General features: G+C 33.5%; 2 protein-coding genes across 2 annotated transcripts; both read left to right on the top strand.

Moving 5' to 3' along the window:
• Positions 1-2,581: 2,581 nt before the first annotated feature.
• On the top strand, positions 2,582-3,212 carry LOC109000653 (uncharacterized protein At4g22758-like). The gene is made up of 2 exons (XM_018977606.2): positions 2,582-2,910; positions 3,034-3,212. Exons 1-2 carry the CDS (start codon positions 2,619-2,621, stop codon positions 3,210-3,212), a joined length of 471 nt encoding a protein of 156 aa, XP_018833151.2. The 5' UTR covers positions 2,582-2,618.
• A 13,503-nt stretch (positions 3,213-16,715) lies between these two features.
• Positions 16,716-21,538, top strand: LOC109000679 (histone deacetylase HDT1-like). The gene is made up of 10 exons (XM_018977643.2): positions 16,716-16,843; positions 17,884-17,954; positions 18,064-18,275; positions 19,028-19,041; positions 19,389-19,451; positions 19,534-19,652; positions 20,245-20,328; positions 20,414-20,504; positions 21,043-21,175; positions 21,262-21,538. The coding sequence occupies exons 1-10, from the start codon at positions 16,831-16,833 to the stop codon at positions 21,320-21,322; spliced, it is 861 nt and encodes a 286-aa protein (XP_018833188.1). The 5' UTR covers positions 16,716-16,830; the 3' UTR covers positions 21,323-21,538.
• Positions 21,539-21,777: the final 239 nt, after the last annotated feature.

The raw sequence follows: 21,777 nt of genomic DNA on the forward strand, positions 1-21,777 counted from the left end.
GATTAACATTCGCACATAGTATATATCATTAACATTAAAATGTAATATCATTAGCTTTCGAACAAATATGTTGCTTTCGAGCCTTTTTAAATGGAGTTTGGACATTATTTACATGACACACACTCGTGTGTTAGACCCATCTTTAAATTAATACCCCGAGCTAGTTAAACTTGTTGTCACGTGTAAATCATGCGCACACAAACTCGTACTTTTAACAGGAAGACAATATATTGATGAAGAAATGCAACGTACAGTCCTTATTTAGAGACTGCAATATAAATCTAGATAATTTTATCTGTAAAATTTTTTAAAATTACAAAAATATCACTCCTAAAATGATTTTTTTCTCATTTAATAAAGCATTTACACATACAATCTTCAAATGGTAACTGCAAATAGAATTTCTCTATATTGTTTGCTTGGCTGTAACTAGGGCTCCTAAAACCCCACCCAAAGTCATGATCTATGATCTGATCTCTTGATAAGTATGATTACGATTTAGGACCCCTCTCAGTTACATAAAAATAATCTATTTGTAAGGTTATTTATTAATATATTAATAGTACTGTTAATATTTAAAAAATATTTGTACTTTATTTTATGAAAAATGCTAAATGTACTTTTAAAGAAAAACTTATAAAAAAATTTATTTTTCTATATTTCAATTATTGATGTACTGGAAACTTACTTCTCCACATATAATTAAACATCATCTTGACAATAATAAAACTCTTAGAAAAACTATATTTGTAAGCCGATATGTAAGACACGCCCTTTGTACCATTGACATGGCAAAATTTGATTTGTAAGAGAAGTTTGAAATTCAAATCTCTTACAAATTAAATCATGTCATATCTACTTATCAAGTGTGTAAATACTGTGTTCCCACGCTGGATTATAAGTAGAAATACTCTCTTTTAAGCATATGAATTATAGAACTCATTACATTGATCATAAGTTGATTAAGAATATCATTACGTCTTTTTTTTTTTATGTAAATTGATGCAGTAAGTTTCCATATTGATGATGTATTTAATATATCAACAGACTTACAAATGAATTTATTTCATTTTACTATTTCATACTGTTTTTTATGGTTATCCATGCTTTACAATGGACAATGGTACTTGGTTTTGTTTCATAATTCTTGCCGTGTCTTTGACATGAACAAGCATTAACTCGTTGAGTGCTACATTTAAAAAAGAGTTATTTTACTCATCATTCATATATCACACATTATACTGCACACTTAATTTTTTATTTTTTATTTTTGTTAAACTAAAGAAATTATTCTACTTATCATCCATACACCACATAATTGATAAAAAATAATAAAAATAAAAAATTATGTATAGTGTGTGAATGATGAGTAGAATTTTTATTGAAACAATTACCAATAAGTTTTGATTGTAGTAATGGTTTCAACAAATATTAATTTAAAGCTTCTTTTCAAACTTTCAAATTTAAAAAGTAATATTACTATGCTCCTTAATTTATACAATTCACTTTGCAGCTCTCTTGATACGTGGTGTCATGTAACTTATTAAAAAAATTAAAAACACAAGGATAGAAGGGTAGAGGAAATTTAAAATTTTAGTTTTTCTTTTTTTGTATTTTCAAACGTCATTTTATTTTAAATATATATTTTAATTTTATTAATAAGTCACGTAGCATCATATTATAATATCATATTAAGAGACAAAATAAATGATATAAATTAAGGGTACAATAGCATTCCTCGAGTCTAAAATATGAAAGAGACATATAAAATAGATCCAAAAATATTTATTAAGCGAAATAATTTTGACATGTGCTGTTAAATTTAGGAGAAGTTTGGATAGTAGGTTGAAATGAGTTAAGATGAAAATTAAATAAAATATTATTTTTTTAATATTATTATTATTTTAAAATTTTAAAAAATTATAATAATAAGATAAGATAAGGTTGGGATATTTGTTTTCATCTAACCTCCCCTAAATAACGTGTCTAACTCGGGACGCAACAACTTTGACAACCGCCTTATGAGAACGATTAGTGGCTGTCGTACGTCGGTCTCTCACATGTGTCATGTGCGCCGGCAGTACTGCCCGCTTCCTACCCTCCCATTGGATGGATGGCTAACCATAAAAGTTGAACTCTTAATGAGCAAACACTCCGTCATTGCCGACCTCCCTGCTATAGCCTATCACCTCTATTATCTTCTTCTCCACCCTCGTATCTTCTTCTCCAGATAAACCAATTGCAGGGATTATGTGAATTTATGGTTCCTCGTCCACCTCTTCTTATGCCGCATGAGGTCATGCTCATCTGTTTTCTGACTTCCTGATTATGATTGTTTTCGGGGGCAGGGAACCTGAGAGTTGAAGCTCGTGATCACTAGCTCTCGGCTTTCCGTGTCTCGAATTCTTTCGATATTGCCGTTTGAGGTTGCCGGAGCACAAAAAATGCAGAAGTAATTGATGATCAATATAGTTCTCATCATTTATTGCGTTGTAGATAAATGTTTACATACCATTCCGACTTTGAAGAGTCACCTGAAAAAAGCGGAGGAGAAGATTCGGAGGGAAAAACTCACTCAAAATTTATCGTTGTCTTTTCACGAACAGAGTCTAGTATCTATGACGGTAGAGCTTCACCGGCCAAAAACGCTACCAGAGTTGCTCTCGAATAAGGACGTGGTTGTGGATACGATTTTGCAGGAGGGACGACCACGTTTAATGAAGTTGCTACTGAACGTAACGATCCAAGGCAGCTTGGGACCGGTGCAGTTGGTGATGACGCCGGAATCAACTGTCAACGACCTGATCGCCACATCTGTGCGGATTTATGCGAAAGAGGATCGCCGGCCAATCTTGGTGACCACTGACCCCGCCATGTTCGACCTCCATTATTCACAATTCAGCTTAGAAAGTAAGCCCCACAAACACATACGAAACAAATGTCTGATCTTGTTATATCAGCCGTTTATTTATATTTGATGTGATATGTTATGGCCAAATTTGAGGTGTTGATTGACTAATTTGATCGGAACAGGCTTAGATAGGGAGGAGAAGGTGATTGCATTAGGATCGAGAAACTATTTCCTATGTGTTAAGAAGGCTATGGTTGATATTTGCACAACGATGCCATCTTCGTCGTGCTCAAAACAGGTCGAGAAAGCTTCCAAGAATGGGTTTGTTTGGCTCAAATTCATGGATTTCTTGCAGCTTTGACTGGCTATTCTGCTCTATACTATTTATAGCAACCGCATAAACATTCTTTCTTTTTGTTCAATTCTCAATGTGAAATTAGGTTATACTTTCATAAATTTTTTAAACATTTTTCAAAGCGCATGCAAAATTGCAATTTGCACGTCTCTTTGATCTTTATACCCATCTTCTTCGGTGTTAATTGTTGGATCATAGAATAATAATTTAGAACCTGTAAATTTTTAGGCCGATTTCTCTTTATTTATTAAAGAATTATTATATTTTTAAGCCGATGTATATATAGAACATATTATCTACGTCACTTAAATGATAAGATTAATTAATTTATAAGATTCAAATGTTTAAATGTATATTGTAAATCATTTTTTTTTTTTTTATGCATGTAAGCAGTTTATTAGGTAAGCTCTATATATCGACTTGAAAATAGAATTTTTCTTTATTAAATTATATCACCTATATGATAGGTGAGGCCCACACCTACTCTTGGACACGCCACTCAAGCTTCGACCCAAATATCTCAAGACACTAATATTCATAGAATTTTTGTATTGTTGAATCAAATTTCGCAATTTTCACATTTAATAATAACAAACAAATCAATATTTTAAGAAAAATGCTATTTGCAGTTGCGGAGTGCGCAAGTATCGTGCAATATCTTTAAAAAAAGTGAATAAATAAGAGATTCATATTGGAAAAAAAATAATTTTTTAATAGTAGAGTCTATTTTTTTTCAAAGTGATTGTGCGGCACTTGCGCACTCTACGACTTTTAATAGTAAACTCCACTCTTTTCCAAAGCGATTGTTTCTTAATTTCTTTATGCATCTTTCTCAAAATGCTATTCTATATTTTTAATTTGTTATATTTGGTTACACTAATTATTAATATAACATATTTGAATTTTTTTTTTATATGAATCACTTAAATGAAGAATAACTTAAAATATGGTATATCAAATGTTGTAACTATATATTGAAAAACTTAGAAGGAAAAAATAAGATTAAAAAAAAAAAACCCTTGTGATTTCGCCCTATTTTTTCTATGGATAAAAAAGGGAAAAAAATTAGCTAGATAAAGCCAAGATATATACCTGGCCAACATTCAACTTTTTGGGAAGAAATTGACAAGAATAAACTCAAGAGTCATTAGAAAGATTAGAAGACTCAGATTCTCTATCCCTAGCTAGGCTCTTAATTCTTGTGTAGAGCCTCTCTTCTCTCCCAGTAGAGCGAGCTTGTGAACTTTGCATATATATATACTTCAAGATGGCCATTCAGCTTCTCCGCTTCTTCGGTTCATAACTTTCCATTTTGTTTTGTTTCCAACACAATGACTTATTATTTCCATTAGTTTCTTTCGAATTCATCTTTGGTGATATAATTTTTGAATTTGAATCTTCTAAAATTCTTTGCTTGAATTCATGTATAGTATGACCCTCTCGATCGGACTAGTAATCCCAAATGCTTGCCAAATTAGCAGATGGGCCGAGGTTACTATATACTTCCATCACAAATCTCTATCCAAGATTCTCGCAATTCGAATAGAGGATTTTATATAGAAAAATTATTCTCATCAGTCACTATTCACTATTCCACACCCCACATTCTATGAAAAACACACTCACCCTCTATGAAAAAACTATAGGTGTGTGGTGTGAATGTGAATAGTGACTTATGCATAGCATTCCTCTTTTATATATAGTGGCAACATTTTTTTTAATAAAAAGAAGTATTTTTGGATCATGGGATAAGTGGAAAAAGCTAGGGTATATAATTTGCTTGAAAGTTAAAAATTTAGTCTCTTACGTACATGTTTTCTATTCTTGGTAAAAATTGAATTAAATAAATCTTATTTGATCATAGGATATGATTTTATATGTTGCAATATTTCGGTTTAATCATATGAGGTTTGATAGTATTGCAACAAAAATCAAGGGATTTGACCTATATATGTTTCGGCTTTGTCATGTTTATAATAGTTGTGATGTGTTTTAAATTTTTCTAATTAGATATTTGGATTTATGGCCAAATTTATATGAGAAATATAAGTTTTGGTGAGTTCTAAATTAGGATATGAAATCCTTAAGTTATGAGTAAAATGATTATTTTTTCACATGTCGAGAGGTAAAATGGTAATTTTATTCTAAGATAGTATTTTTTATGTTTCTAAACTGTTAGTGATGAGTTTCTGACTTTTAGAAATCTTTACTTACAGTTTCTCATATTTTGTACTTTTTTATCTGTCACACAACGATCATACTAAGTTAGCTTTTAACTTACTGTCAGATTATTGTGTATGTGTTTTGATAACGGAATTGTTGTCTATGTTCTTATGTTTTGATATGTCATATTATATCATGTCACTACATGTATGTCTATTATACATTATATTATGTCACGTAATGTTTATCTGTTACACCTTATAATTTGTCACGCAATGTTTATCCTTTACACTATATTTTTTCACGCAATTTTTATTTGTTATACGTTATGCCATGTCACGAAACGTTTGTCTGTTTCATATTATGTTATGTCACAAAATGTTTATCTATTTCATGTTATGTCATGTCATTTAGCTCACTCTCATGTCACGTTGCATTACGTCGGTTATATGTCCTTTCATTTCATGTCATTTCATGTCTCAAGTATAGAGTGTGTCTCAGAAATAGTATGTTCAAGTCTGTTTACGCTTATCACTGCCCTAAATATTACAATGAGGTAATATTTTAGTGGAACTCTTTTATTCACATTGAAGTGTCTAAATTAGTATGAAATCCCTTGAGTTGACAATGTAAAGATTAACGGGTTTCGAATGTGGCCTAATTAACTGGTCACCGGAGCGAAGACGGGGCCCCACACTTTCAACTTCATGTCATATGTACTCGTGCTGGTACAGATACCTTACATGAGTTACGTACATTATTTTTTTCATAGCAAGTACAGATGCTTGTAAATTGATACGTATGTTAACACACTCACAACTGGTATAGATACCTGTATTATGATGCAATAATTGGTAAGGACACGTGGCTCAAGGGGAACTGTGTAGCACCCACATGGTCACTTTTATTAATCATGCTTATTGAATGAACAAGATTCGAAGTTCATGTATTTCATGCTTATTGAATGAACAAGATTCGAAGTTCATGTATTTCATGTTATTTAAACGTTCAGTCAGTTCAAGCTCAATCCAAGTTCAGTTCACGTTTAGTTCAAGATCAATTCAAGTTCAGTTCATGTTCAAGTTCAAGTCATGTCAGTACACGTCATGTTAAATGCCAAGTCACATCAAGCTTATATAGGATCATGTTATGCATTCATGCTTTTACTGTCATGCATGCATCTTTAAGCTGTCAGTTAAGTTCTTTGTTAACTTACTGAGATTTATACTCAAATCTCATCATGATAGTTTCAACTTTCATTCTCCCCAAAATGGTAGACGATGTGTCAAAACTAGGAGATACAACGGACATTGGCAGACTGGAGACGATCAACTAGGCAGTGTAGACATGATGCGAAGCTTGTAGCCTCCATGATCCAATTCATAGATAGTATTATGGCATTCTTGACCGAGTTACGTGAGCTACTCAACGGACTAGCCCAGTAGATGTTTTAGTTTATGCATGTACCTATGGAGCTCTGCCTCCTGTAGTTTTGTGATTACAAATATTTTGGACTTATGTTGTAATCAAAAATGTTTATCACTCTAATGTTTATGTATTATTTTTCAAAATTTTTGGGATATATCTCGTTTGATGCATAGTATTGCTAAAAAAAATTATCCACTGTGAATATTGCATATTATTAGATGCATGCTATGTACATTGCCTTTAATTTCATGAACAGGGACATGTAACATTGTATTGCATGTCCCGACGCTTCAGAGTCATTCCGATCCCAAGCGTAACCTGGAAGCGTCACACATGGTAATTTTGTTAATGTCAATGATCATAATATTTCTCCATGTCCAAACATTAGCACTAGTGTTATGCCCCCTACACCTACCTTTACCCCTACACCCATGGGTTCACCAAAGAAGAAAATTGTCTCTATTGCATGGGAACATTTTACCAAGTGGCCCCAATGATCCACAAGAAAATTATAAACATTGTGGTATTATTTATGGTTGTCTCTAAGAACGACATGGTATTTCCCACTTGAAAAATATTTAGAAGAGGCCTATTAGACATGAAGTATTTGAAAAAAAAAAAAAACCAATCTAAATTGTATATTGAACTTAAGAAAATAACAGATGCGAGTAGTGAGGGTAATATATTAAATGGATTTGTGAAGTTTCACTCAGAATGGCATAGAAGGAGTCTAGTTCGTATGATCATAATTGACGAGATACCATTTCTATTTGTGGAGGGTGAATGGTTCCAAGTCTACTTTAAGGACTTGGAACCTAAGTTCACTACAAGGAATTCAATTTTTTCAGCGCTACAAATTCTCCGCTAAAAGCACAAAAATCTCCGCAAAAATCTTTTTCCCAGCGAATCTCTAATCGCTGCAAGTTCATTGCCAAAAATCAATTGCCATATCTTTTTCTCGAAATCGTTGAAAATAAAAATATTTCAAGCAACTTTTTTGGCCGCAACAAATATTGCCGCAATTAGGGACTATAAATCAGTTAAAAATCATTGGGAAATCCTTATTCAAGTGAGTTTGAAGTGTCACAAATAATGTTGAAATCATTGCAAATACTCTTTTGCAGCGTTGAAAATAATTATTTCCAATGATGTCTTGCTTCGTTGCTAAATGGTTATGGGAACCATAAGGACTTTTTGCGACCAACATTATTCGCCGCAATTATACATTTCTTTCGAAAATCGTCGTTGCAAATAAAATTTTCTGGATGAATTTGCATTCTGACACTAAAAGCCTATTTACGACATACATTAATCGTCATAAAAAATTATTTTCAACAATAAATGTTACTTTTGCGGCGACTTAGAGTCACCACAAATAATCTATTACAAAATATATATATATATGGTATTTTTTTATCACAAACCCGTACATCTTCTAATAGGGTGCATTATAACAACAAATGCATAATTGCGCAAGCACATCTATTCAACAAATCCATATAAACAAATGTAGATGTCGCCTTTTTTGCAATGCGATTGGTGAGTCATGTTCGAATGATACTTTTGAGATATAGTTTTGAGATTACATATACTTTTGAGATAGTTTTGATAATTATGGTGATGTGCACAATTCAAAACCTGGAAAGGTTACATATAGTTTTGAGATACTTTTTTTCTTTTTTTATAAATTTATTGAGATATTTGTAGAAATCAAAGGAGTGCTACTCCAATAGATATGAAGACATTAGAAACACCTAAGTAGAAAATAAAAAGAAAAAGATTTTGAAAATTAGGATAAGTAAAACAAGTGTGAACAACCCTCCAAAGGTGAATGATGTTGTTTTAAAACTTCCTTTACAATTAGATTTGAAGTTGGGAAGTGTGTGGAAGTTGCTCCATATATATGCTTACATCTACATATGTAAGTTAGACCTTATAACATTGTAGAATTAGCAAACTATAATCACATTGTAATCTCGCAAGTTAGACCTTATAACCAATTATCCCCAAGAAATTCAAGCCCATGCGAAAGCATTAGTAGTGTATACTGTAAAGGCTTTGTATTGAAGTATTGATTGAGTTTCCAAGCCAATAAATTATATAAATCGTTTCATATTTATATCCTACGAGAGATAGAATAAATTAATAGAACACAAGAACTCAATCAATGACAAGAGCAAAAATTAAGTGAAACTAACCCAACAATAACCGATGACATGGAGGAAGCCAGCTCAGCCAGCCACTTCTCATCCAAAGAACCGAGGGAAGAGAACTGCAATAATACAACATAATTATAAATCATCAAAAGATCCATTGTAAAAATTTATACACATAAAACATTCAGCGGAAAGGAATTGAATGAAAAGACTTGATTCAGAACAACATTAAACAGGGAAACCAAAGGAATGAAAACTTCAACAAATACCATGATCTCATTAGCCACATATAACATTATCAAAAAGTACATTCATTACAAAACAAATGATAGAAAATAAGTAAAATTGATTTATTGTTTCCTTTTCTATTCATTCCAAAAAAGTACATTTTTAAATCTAAGGAACACACAGAAGAAGATGGCAAAAGATATACAAGTCATAGGCTAAAAGAATATACTAATCAAATGAATATATTAAAAGGGAAAAGGCTCTGTCTTTAAAACCACATCAACCAAACAAGTACACCAACAAACCACATAACTGTCATCTCGATTTATAAGCTGTTGAAGATTCTCTTCCATATTCATTTGAACTTCAGTCTCAACATGTTGTTGTCTGTCCAGAACTTCTTACTCATCTCTTAGCTTTGCAGTTTTCATCCCAACATCCTCCTTACAGTAACATCAACATTCCAATAGGAATTAAAAGCCTCTTAAAAAAATAGAAAATTCATAGATAAGCTATATTTTTATGTAGAATAAAGAAGTAGAAAGATTTTCAGTAATCTATTTTTATCGGGCAAGGAAGGAAGCAAGCGATATGATATGCAGCTGCTATAGAGCAAACTACTAGAGGATAAACAACCACAGACCAATCTATTCACAACTGACAAGATTCATGGTAGTTTCTGGGATTTCTCTATCTAATAACCATTATATATGACTATCGTCAACAAGTGAAATGCCCACATGAAAAACATACTAAATACATACAAACAATTATGCAAAACTTCACTCACCAAAACTATGGACAATACTAGAGAATGCTATTGCACAACTAATTCCAGCTAACAAGAAACTTTGCTTAGCACAATGCATCGATTTGTTCTAGGATGCTTATGGCTAATGAAAAACCACATTACAACCTAAAACAGTTCCTCAAAGCAAATAGTTTGCCGCACCATTCTTAATAGGCACACATTGTAGTTGTCATTGAACTAAAGGACACACTAAAGAACTCTTATCCATTGAACATTAACTGCATGCGTTGTCTTTGATTTTGTATAATAGGACTTAGTTCCAGAGCTATATATATATATATATATATATATATATTTATATATATATATATATGTATATAAGATTCTACCCTGAGAAACTGCCAACAAGCAATATAGAAACTTAAATATGTAAAATCATTGACTCATCATAAAGGCCACATTTGCTTATACTTCACAAGCAATCATTCACAAGATCTAGCTCAAAAAACTTCCAGCATAAGCCTGCCTTGTTTTTGCCATTACAAAACAATGTGTTTTAAAAAGAATCATTTAAGGAAGCACAACCAAATGTTGTCTTACCTTCATTTTACTTAGAAAAAACTTCTAAATTTTTTTCTAAAAAGTAAATTGCATGTTGGTGGATCACAAAATGGAAATTAAAGCTGGTAAAAATATGTAAAAAAAGATGTAGGAGCAGAAAAAAAGCTTATAAGTTTTAGTAAGTTGATAGTCATAATAATGAAATATCAGCAAAACACCAAGTTAACAAATTGGATAGTATACAAAATGTGGCACTACAAACAGCTAATGAAAAATAAAGAATCATAAAGGAAGAAAAATATATATGTACCCAAAGGACACTTTTCCTTGCACACTTCATGCATTCAATCCCTCCCCGATCCAAGAAACTAAATGTGTGAATCGAAGCAATACATCTACAATGAACTTGCTGCAAAGGAAGCCTAATTATTAAAATGTATCAACAAGAAATTTCAGAATTTTTGTTTCAAGAATGCAATATACCAATGTGATATCTACCACGCCACTAACGAATAATAATAAAACAAGAAAAATTGCAAGCAAACATCATAATTTCACAGAGTATTTATGTTACAATGTGACAGATCAATATAAGAGTGTTTCAAGTATCAATACAAAAGCAAGAAAGATTTCATTTGAATAAGTAATACATAATCAGAGTACTTTTCATTTACATTCTAAGTGAGAAAAACTCTGTAAACAAAATAATGAAGCTGATATAGTTGCTAAAGGCATAAAAATTACACACTAAATTTTAAATTAGGCTGTTAGCAAAGATTCCACATGTCATGAAACTCAATCAAAGTTAAAGAAATAAAACCCCATAAAAATTACGAACCATATTCTTACCTAATCAAGTACAAGAATTTTCCAAGGTGATCGATGGATGCTGATGAAGTAGACCAGGTGGCAAGCATTTTGGTATACCAATAATTCGATATTTGGGAAGAACAAAAAATATATAAATAGGAAAATGAATCTAACAGTGAGTATAAACATCCGAGAAACCAAATTAGCTGCTACATTTATGAGTTATATTCACAACTATCTACCAAACCCACCATCAAGGTGCTAAGAATTTCGCTTAATTGGAGATAAAAACTACTTTCCTATATGCTGGTAAACAAAAGTAGAGGGTTACTCTGTTCTGGGTTGGCTTACGGCGTTGAAAGGGAGGCAGTGGAGCATGGGGGTGGTGTTGTGTAGGTGGAGGAAGGTGGTGCAGGGCTTGTGCGAGGCGCTTGAGTGAGATCCGTACGGGGAGAGCAGATCGACGGTGAGGGAGAGGGAGAGCTTGTGGAAGGGCTAGGGACAGTGGGGGGGGGGGGGGGGGTAGCTCCTCCTGTAGCTGGAGATGGTGCAGCAGGTGAAGATGAGGCGGCACTGGGAACCCGAGAGAGAAAGGACTTCGAGGGGGAAAAGAGAGGGAGATCTGCGGGAGAGAGAGAGAGAGAGAGAGAGAGAGAGAGAGAGAGAGAGAGAGAGAGAGAGAGAGAGAGAGAGAGAGAGAAGCCGCGAGGGAGGGGCTTGGCTGGGTTGGTCGGCAACGATGGAGGTGGACGGTGGGTCAAAGGCTGCGTGTAGTGGCATCTGCGTGGAGGCATGAAGAGTAGAGATCGAGGGAGAGAAGCAGAACGACACTGGGGGGAAGAGAGAGAGGGGAGGCAAAAAAGTGAGTATAAGGCGGTTTGGCGCCGAGTGATTAAAATTGAGTTCTTACGACTAAATTTACATCACTGGAAAATGGACTTTTTTTTTTTTTTGTTTTTGATTATTGCGGCAATTTTTCCGTCTCAACAAGTAAAAAATCTTCGGAAAAAACCAATTTAAATATTGTGACGAATCATAGTTGTCGTAAAAATAAAAAAAAACCATTGTAAAAGACTAATTTCGAACTTTGATGTAAAAACTTTACGACGACATTGCTGGAAATAAAGGTTTTTTACAGTGATTTTATTTCCGTCAAACATAAAATCGCTGGAAAAAGACATTTTTCTTGTAATGGTTTAACATTCATTCTCGTCACACAATAGTGGAAGATGTTCTTAGAATATATGGACCTTGATCCAAAATTTGAACATGTGTTTAACTACTCATTTTGTAGATAGTGATAAGTGGGGTTTGGAGCAAATGGTAACAGTAATAGTGAAAAATGTCTTATCTAACGATCTTACACTTAAGTATTCAGAGAATAGGATTAGAGTCTAGAGAGAAAAATGTCCATATTGGATGGTGAGTTCTTACATGTTCAATATTGTGCACATATCATTAACCTTATTGTGACCGATAGTTTGAAAGATGTTTATGAGTCGATTGCAAATATAAGAAATGCAATGACCTTTTTGAGATCGGTTAGACTTGAGAAATTCAAAAGTTTTGCTTATGCTACGGGTCTTGAATGTAAGAACATGTTGTGTCTTGATGTTCTTCCAAGATAGAATTCAACCTTCTTGATGTTGGAAATGACCTAACAATATAGAAAGACCTTTGATGTCATGGGAGATGAGAACATGAAATGTTTTTGTCATTTTGATGAGGAAGAAGGGAGATCTAAACAGCCCAACGATGTGGATTGGGAAAATATCTGGGTTTTTGTATAATTTTTTAAGTTTTTTTGGGTTTTTATATGTAACATATAATCAATATTGTCAATAAATTTTTCAAGTAAATGAGCAATTGGATTAAATATGCAAAAGTGTTGATTCACTTTACATGTTCTGACATTGAACATAAGACTCAAGTATGAGAAATATTGGTAAGATTTAAATAAGATCAACGTTTTGTTATATGTTCATATTGTTCTTGACTTACGGTACAAAATTGCTATAGATTAATGTGTAATTGTTTTAGACTACTGTAATATTTGAGAATTATTAATTAGAAACTTTATTAGGTCTATTTATATTTAAAGATAAATCTTATTTTTATTTTATTTTTGATAAGTAATAAATTTTATTTTTATATATGTTAGATTTTTAAAATTTGTACTTATCTTGCTATATTTGAACTGAAAAACAAGGTCTATATCCATAATTGGCCGAAAAGCTCTTTAAAAAGAGATTATGATCCAAAATGGCTCTAAAATAGGTTTCGGGCCCATCGACCCATTGAGGCCCACGGGTGGACAAATGGTTCGTAGGAAAATTTACCTACCCAGCATTCGAGCGAGATCACCCGCTCAAGCTAGACGAGCTTAGGGACCAACCATGGCCCTCTTGCCGATGGTGGTGCGGGGGTTGGTATGGTTGGCTGCTTGCCCACTAGGGGTGGGTGGCAGGCCTAATTGCTTAAAGATATTTCTTGAATGAATCACTGATGTTTTGTTCTTATTATTTGAAATCTGCACAAATGATATTCAATAGATCATTTAAAACCTTGATGATTCTAAAGGGGAAGTTGTTGACGTTCCTCAATTTTATGTTGTGGACTCAAGCCCTTCGCTATACACTTCTCAACTCTGATGATTTCACTTCATTCTGTATGGGAGTTTGATTATTAATATGTACGATTTAAATTATAGTTTAATTATATTTGTGTAATTGTAACATGCATTTGTTATTCCATATACATATATAGGATGCTATTGGAAATACTAAAGAGCACAATTGATTGGAATCAATGGCAATACCAATTTTGTTATTCAATTATTTATTGAATGATGAACTACATAAGAGGCACCAATACAAATTTTGTAATTGGTTTTAGGACTATATAGTTGTTACTTCACGTTCAATAATATATCACATAATAAATTATGTTTACGTTGTTCTCGTCAATTTAATGAATACCAATAAAAACTATTTTTCAGGTAATGAAAATGGATGACACAATAGAAGAAATGAATTGGATCGTAAAGTCGTAATCCATTCTAAAGGTCCCATGCAGGTTGTTAAAGAATTTAAGCGCCTTGTTGTCAATGGTATGAAGTATCACCTTGGGAATCATGAAAGTAGAATGAAAACTCAAAATTACAGTATTAGCATATGCACTGAAGATGGCCCCGCTTGGTATAGCCAATTAACTCGCATAATTGATGTTATATATTTTGATGGATCTTGATGTGTTATTCAAGTGTAATTGGGCAAATATTACGATGGATAAAGGTTTTAAGGAGGACGAGTTTATATTTAGTCTTGTGAATTTTTCTTATTTAGTACACATTGGTGATCGAATTATTAATGATTTGTTCATGTTGTCTTCCCAAATGTCTCAAATATATTATGTAGCAGATGAAGATGTCTAAATTCAATTGTCTTCATCAAAACCAACAAATGTGAAGGAGAAGTGATCGACGTCGTTGTGGATAAATATTTGGTCAACAAATATTGTAACACTTACAACGATGAAGCTATTGAAGATGTCGTTTGGACATGAAATGATATAAATGGAATAACGATCGATATCCCTTAACAGTGAGTAAAAAACTCATATTTACTTGTTTGTTAATATTTTTATTTTTCCTCTTCCACAAGACTTACCTTTATCTCAAATTAGGCTCCTAATATTATTAGACCACTATTGTGAGAACAATCCACATTAGTACCAAGCATTCGTAGTAAGACAGAATTGTACCCCTCCATTGATAGGGCAGTCCAATCATTCCCCTCTATCGATGGGCCAACCCCTTCCATTGATAAGATGGTAGAGTCATCTCCTTCTATAGATTATCTTGCCTAGCCATCTTTATCCTCACAGTGAGGGTCTCAGCTTTTCACATCTACATAAAAAGGAGCCCAACCATCCACATCTGCAGTGGGAAAGAACTAGCCATGCCAGTAACAAAAACTTCTTAACACCTATTTCTAGAATGCCAATAGTCCAAGATCATTTGGCTGGATTACAACTAGCCATTTCATATCCACATTCTTTGTTGCAAACAAATATCATAGTGGATCAAAACCATTCTTAACACTATTGATGAAACTCTTATTTTTCTTCTTTTTGCCGCTCTAGCATTGAATATGACCTTGTTCCTTTTGCAACCCTCATGGTCCATAGACACTCAATATCATGGAGTAGGATCAAATAGGTTAAATATATATTCGTTAAAGCAAGAGAATGTATAGACCTCAAAGAACTTGATGAAGGAAGATTGGATAGTTGTGCTCCAAAGCAAATATAAAATTAACCTTTGAGGTAGAAGTTTACACCAACTTCCTCATTACAACTATAATATGCCATAACTCCACAAGAACTCTACTTACTACTACATGCATGGGCAGAAAAATACGTGCAAAATAAACTGTTAGTTAGAAAAAGTAGCACAAAGATTTGAGTTCAAGGAATGTACAATATAATATAATCTTGGAAGGAGATTGAGATGATGTCATCATTGCCATCAAAATCCATATTACAACAAATTGGAGAATTGTGCCCATAGTAAAGAACATCATACCTATCCTCAAACATTTTTTCTCATGGTCTATTTACAAAATCCACAAAATTACCAACTATTCAGCGAACAATCTCACCAATTGGCTACTGCCCACATCATTGTGAGAACAAAAATTCTATATGCAGTCACTTTTACTTACTTCTTGTCCACTAATGTAATTGATTGCGTCACGTTTTTACAAAATAAAATAACTCTTTTAGTCAATCATATTAGTATAGTATGCAAAAAGTACGTAAAAGTGACTGTATATAATACAACTCTTGTGAGAATCATTCTCATATCCAATCTCCCCTATCATGCATTCCTCTCAGTAACATTCGTGTTTATATAATCAATTCATCTTTTTGTAACCCAAAAAAAGTAAAATCGAAACCATTAATCTTGGATTAAAATTCTACCAATCCTATACACAAAATCTCGTCCAATGGATCATTTCCAATATTAAAATACATCGAACTCACTTTCACCTCAATCTTCAATTGCTATACTCTTTGAAAAAAAGTGGAGATTAATATTAAAAAAAATAATTTTTTACGTGGATTTCAAATTTATCTATTTTTTTAAAAAAAATATAAAATTACAAGTTTTAAAACTGCAAATTTGATTTCTCTGCTATTTTTTTTTTTCTTTTGTATGATTTCTACATGCCCATGGTTAAAAAATGGAAAATCCAATCAACTCCGACACTAGTAAAATAGTCAAAGCAGTTGATAAAACGCACTGAAGAGGCCAGGCCAGGGCCCAAGCAGGCCCAAAACCAGTCGCACGCATACTTTCTCGGACTGAGACTCTAAAAACAGAAACCCTAAAAACACGGCGGCAACTTTCTTATAAAATGCCCCTTCAAAGTTCAAACCCTGACATTTCCTCCTCTTGCTGCTCCCTTCACCCTCCCTCTCCAAAACCCTCCTGAAACCCTAGCCTCCTCCTCTCTTGCCCACCATGGAGTTTTGGGGTAAGCTCCTTTTATACTCTACTCACTGCATTTTCCTCCATCATCATCATGATACTATTTGGGTTGGGTTTCACATATCTAATTTCTTTGACACGGACTTTCGTCGCTTCGTTTGTCCGTCAAATTTTGTTTCTCGTCTCATCGTGCAACTGATTTTGTCCGTCTGTTTCGTTGTCTCTGAATGCGAACACTTTCATCTCGGGAAAATGATTTCATATTTTTCTTTTGGATTTTCTAGTAGAGAATATATTGGTGATTATGCTTCTTTCATTTTTTTACTGTATTGGAAATCTACTTTCTGATTTTTCGCCCTGCATGCTTGCTGGTTTTGTTATTTTAGTGTTTGTCGCTTGGAGCTGGTGAGTTTGCTTTTTTTTTTTTTTTCTATGTCTGTAGAAGTAGCCTGTCATGTTTCTGTTACTTCAGTGTTTGCTTCATGGAGTCGCGTAATTTTTGTTTGGTAAGATGCTGGAAATGGTTTATTTTAATTTTTAGCTTTTGCCGAAAAAGAATCTCACTTATCAGCGTGATATATTTGGAAATTTATCGATTGTCCTTTCTTTTTCGAAAGAGAATACAGAGGATTCTGGGTCCGAGAGTACGAGATAACTAATAGTGAAATTGCGCAAATGGCACTTAATTTCTTTTTGAGTTTTTTGTGTTCTTTCCAAGGCACATAATGATAATTTCCTATGGTTGTTTTATTATCTGTTTTTGTTTGGCTCTTTATGATTATGATGAAGGGCGTCGTGTTGCCTCTGCCATTTTTAGTGGTCTTTGAGTCAGGTGTCTTTCTGATATATTAAGTTATTGGGGGTTATAATCTTTTATTTTCTGATGTGTATCCAACAAGTGTTCTGATTTTGTGTTGTTCTGATGGTGTCTTGATGAGATATAGTTGTGGGTACATCTTTATATTATACCTTACTGTGGTCAGGGTCAACTCATATTGTATTATGATCACTTTTGTTGTAAGTTATCTATCCATTCATATCAATGGATGGGCAGATGTTGAACAACTCTTCTTTCTTTTCTTTAAGGTGTTGAAGTCAAGGCAGGGCAGCCTCTTAAAGTTAAACCTGGTGAGGAGCAGGTCATACATCTTTCGCAGGTAAGAATGCTTGTACTTGTACTATTGCTTGTTTTGGGCTATATTCTCTACATGATATACAATTATTTTGCACGTTCTTGGAATGTCTGAAATGCTGCTTTTTGTCCAGGCATCTTTGGGTGAGTTTAAGACAAAGGGAAATGAATCAGTCCCTCTCTTCTTAAAGTTTGATGATCAGAAACTTGTCTTGGGAACCCTTTCCCAGGAGAACTTCCCTCAGCTATCTTTTGATTTGGTTTTTGAGAAGGAGTTTGAGCTCTCTCACAACTGGAAACATGGGAGTGTCTACTTTCTTGGCTACAAAGCATTTACTCCAGAGGAATATCCTTTTCGCTTCTTCCTGTTCAGTGATTCTTTGATACTTCCCTTATACAAATTGGTTGATACTTTTCAGCTTTCTTCTCTTAGGATGAGTTATTAGATCATAAATTTTCTTTATAGCTTGGATCTGCTTGAAGTCCTTATTGAAGTTATGTTTTATAATCTCGTTGAAGTCTCATAAGCTGTGCATTTCTGCATTGCATTAGTCTTAAAAAGGAGAGCCGGGGCAGGGGGTTGTCTTCTCCATAAACTACAAATTTCAGGTTGAAATTCATCACTGCCTCAAAAAGGCTGTCAGTCATATGGAATCAGCAATGAGTTGTATGAATTAATTTAAAATTTAATCTTTTTTCTTTTTTCTGGATTATTTAGTTAGTTGATTTATTTCTTGCAGTCAACTTGGATAAATTTGTGATGCTCAGTTCTTTGTGATGCAAGAATGTTGGTTAAATTTAAATGCTACCCATATGCTTATTTTCTAGTTATTGATGCTCTCTCAGTCTTATTTTGCTTGACAAATAATTTCTTTTGGCACTGAGTTGTAGCAGAGGGCGTGCACCTTGTTTCATATTTATTTCTATTTCCAATTTTTTTTTTACCATTTTTAAATCATGCGATTAGCTGTTGCATGTGAATTTCTTGAGGCTCAACTACATCACTTTCTTTGGTGGTGTTGATTACTATAACCAGTGTGTGCTTGCCTCTATTTCTTACCTGTGAATTCCTTGACTCTTTGCTGTTGTCTCTGCCACGGATGATCATGACGGTGAGTGTGAAAAATTGCCTTTTCTATAACATATCCTAAATTTGACTGTTAGACATAACCCTAGGGGATGGCTCAAGTGGTAAGGTCCTTGGTATTGGGGGTTATGCTCCCCCCAAGTCTAAGGTCTAAAGCAAAACTTAAAGAAACCGTGTCTCACTGGTGAAAAGTAGATTATTTACCTGATTTGTGTGATGTGGACGCATCACACGGTTCCAGGGATGTAACTGGTTAAAAGACATTGCATTTGCATGGTCTCCGGGATTCCTTGTCATAAAAAAGTTGACTTTTAATACTTACTGTTTTCTACTTATTAAAATAATCTACCTTACCTTTTTGAAATTGTACAGATTTTGATACTGATTCAGAGGATGAAGAGTTGGAGGATTTGCCATTGATTAGCGGAGAAAATGGTGGATGATGTCCCTCCATTGTACTTTTACTTTATTTAGAGATTTAATCTCTTTCTGCCATTGACTGGTAACTAATTTTCAGGCAAGGCTGGTTCAACAATTACCACTCAAAAAGCTGCATCCAAGCCTGAATCTTCTGAAAAGCAGGTTAAGCTTGTAGAACCAATCAAAGACGATGAGGATGATGATTCTAGTGATCAGGTATGCATGAATTTCTAATTTGGCTATAGATGAATTTGTGATCTTTTTCCCTTTATCTGATTTGGCAATATATGGAAATGAGTTGTTATAATGCTTAATGCAAAAGCCCCAAGATGTGCGTATTATTAGTTAGTTTTTTCTTTATTCCACTTTTGAAGATATGAAACTGCAACCAAAGTTCATGGCTAGCAATTGTAACATGATTACAGTAGGTCCTCATTATATTTTATACTAGGATCCAAGGCTAGCTGAGAAATAGCATTCATCTTCTACTTCTCCGTTACAAGTTCTGAAAATGGCCGTAAATATGTTCTCATGTTTTAATATGATTTTGTAAAAACCCAAATCAAAATTTAAATCTCGAGAACACATCTGAGCATTTTTCTTTTTCCCTGATGTTAATACCTAATGTAAAAACATCTTTTGCTTCTTGATTTGAGTGTTCTGTGACTCTTTAGTGTGTCAGTTGTTTGTGCAAACTCCTAATGAGTAAACATATCTTTTTTCTTTTTCCTTTTTACATTTTTTGTTCTTGAACATGCTAATCAAACATTATTTGACCAGCTTTGAATTGTGTAACTTATTGTTATAGGATGATGATGATGCAATGTCATTTGAGTCTGGTGATGACTCTGATGATGACTCTGATGAGGAGAGTGAAGAAACACCAAAGAAGGTATTTGACTGTTTATTGTATTCTAGTTCTTTTTTTTTTTAAATTTCTGGGCATCATGGATAATAATCATTTCTTAACGAAAAAGGTTGAATTGGGAAAGAAGAGGCCCTCTGATGCTGCACACAAAACTCCCGTACCTGCTAAAAAAGCAAAACCAGCTACTCCTCAAAAGACAGGTGATTTTGTCTGTCTTTGTTCCTTTTTTTTTATTATTTTTTGTAGGTTTGTTAGACTAATTCCTATGATGTGCTTGACTTCTAGCAATTTGAAAAAAGGTCCTATAATTTTTGTTTGACTTTGAGTTTCTTTATTGAATAATGCTATATACTACACTCTCATCCTATTTTGATCATATTAAGTAGTATGTGACACATTCATTACCATTAGATGATAAAGAAACATGTAATAAATTATTATTTAATGGTGATAAATATGCCACATCTTATTTAGTAGGATGAAGGTGAGATGGTAGTATGGTGTATAGAATTTTCCTTCTTTATTATCTCAAGTTTCATATTAGTTAATTTTATTTCTGGACATATTGATCATCTTCCTTAAAGGTCACATTGTTTACCTCCTGATTTTGAATTTCAGCTGGCTTTTAAGTTACTGCTAAATAAAGCAATATTTTTATTTGCCTGAAAGTTTTGGTGAGCTTTAATTCTGAACTCGAGACTTTATTTGATAATTGGTGGTGGTTATTTTATTTTATAGATGGTAAGAAGGGTGGTCATACCGCAACTCCACATCCTTCCAAGAAGGCTGGAAAGACTCCTGCAAATAGCGACCAAGCTAAGCCGCAGACCCCAAAATCTGGTGGTCAATTCTCTTGCAAGTCTTGTAGCAAGTATGTTTTTACTTGCAACAATGGAAAGTGTTACTCCTATTCTAAATTAGGTTGCATTGTGTTCTTACAGCTTTTATCTTGTGCAGGAGTTTCACCTCAGATGTTGGTCTTCAGTCACACACAAAGGCCAAGCATGGTGAAAAATAAGTAGTTGGTGGACGATTGATTATCTGTACATGCACACAGCCGTAGCATGTTCTGGATTTTTTTCATGGGATGGGTTACAGAGTCGAGTTTTATTAGGGTTTTGGCATGGTATACAAGAGAATTTTCTAGTTGTTTTTGGAGTTCTGTTCAAGGATTTAGTATATCCCTATTGTGCTTCTTGGACCATTTTAATGGAGGTGGTGATTTTGTCTCGTATTTTGTGTTGTCCCAGCTTTTATCTACATTTAGTCAGCTTCGTGGAACTTTTAGCCTTGCTAAGGGCTTGTTTGTAAAATCCTTCTTAAAATTTTCTAAATTTTTTTTTCCTAATATTATTCAAATATAAATATTTTTTAATTTTAGAGTTTTAATTTTTTCATCTAATTATTATAATTTTTGTTGAACTTTCAAACAAACGCAAAACATAATATAATTTTTTAAAATTTTGAAACGAA

The sequence above is a fragment of the Juglans regia genome, chromosome 14 (genome assembly GCF_001411555.2).
Source record: "Juglans regia cultivar Chandler chromosome 14, Walnut 2.0, whole genome shotgun sequence".
NCBI classification, from domain to species: Eukaryota; Viridiplantae; Streptophyta; class Magnoliopsida; order Fagales; family Juglandaceae; genus Juglans; species Juglans regia.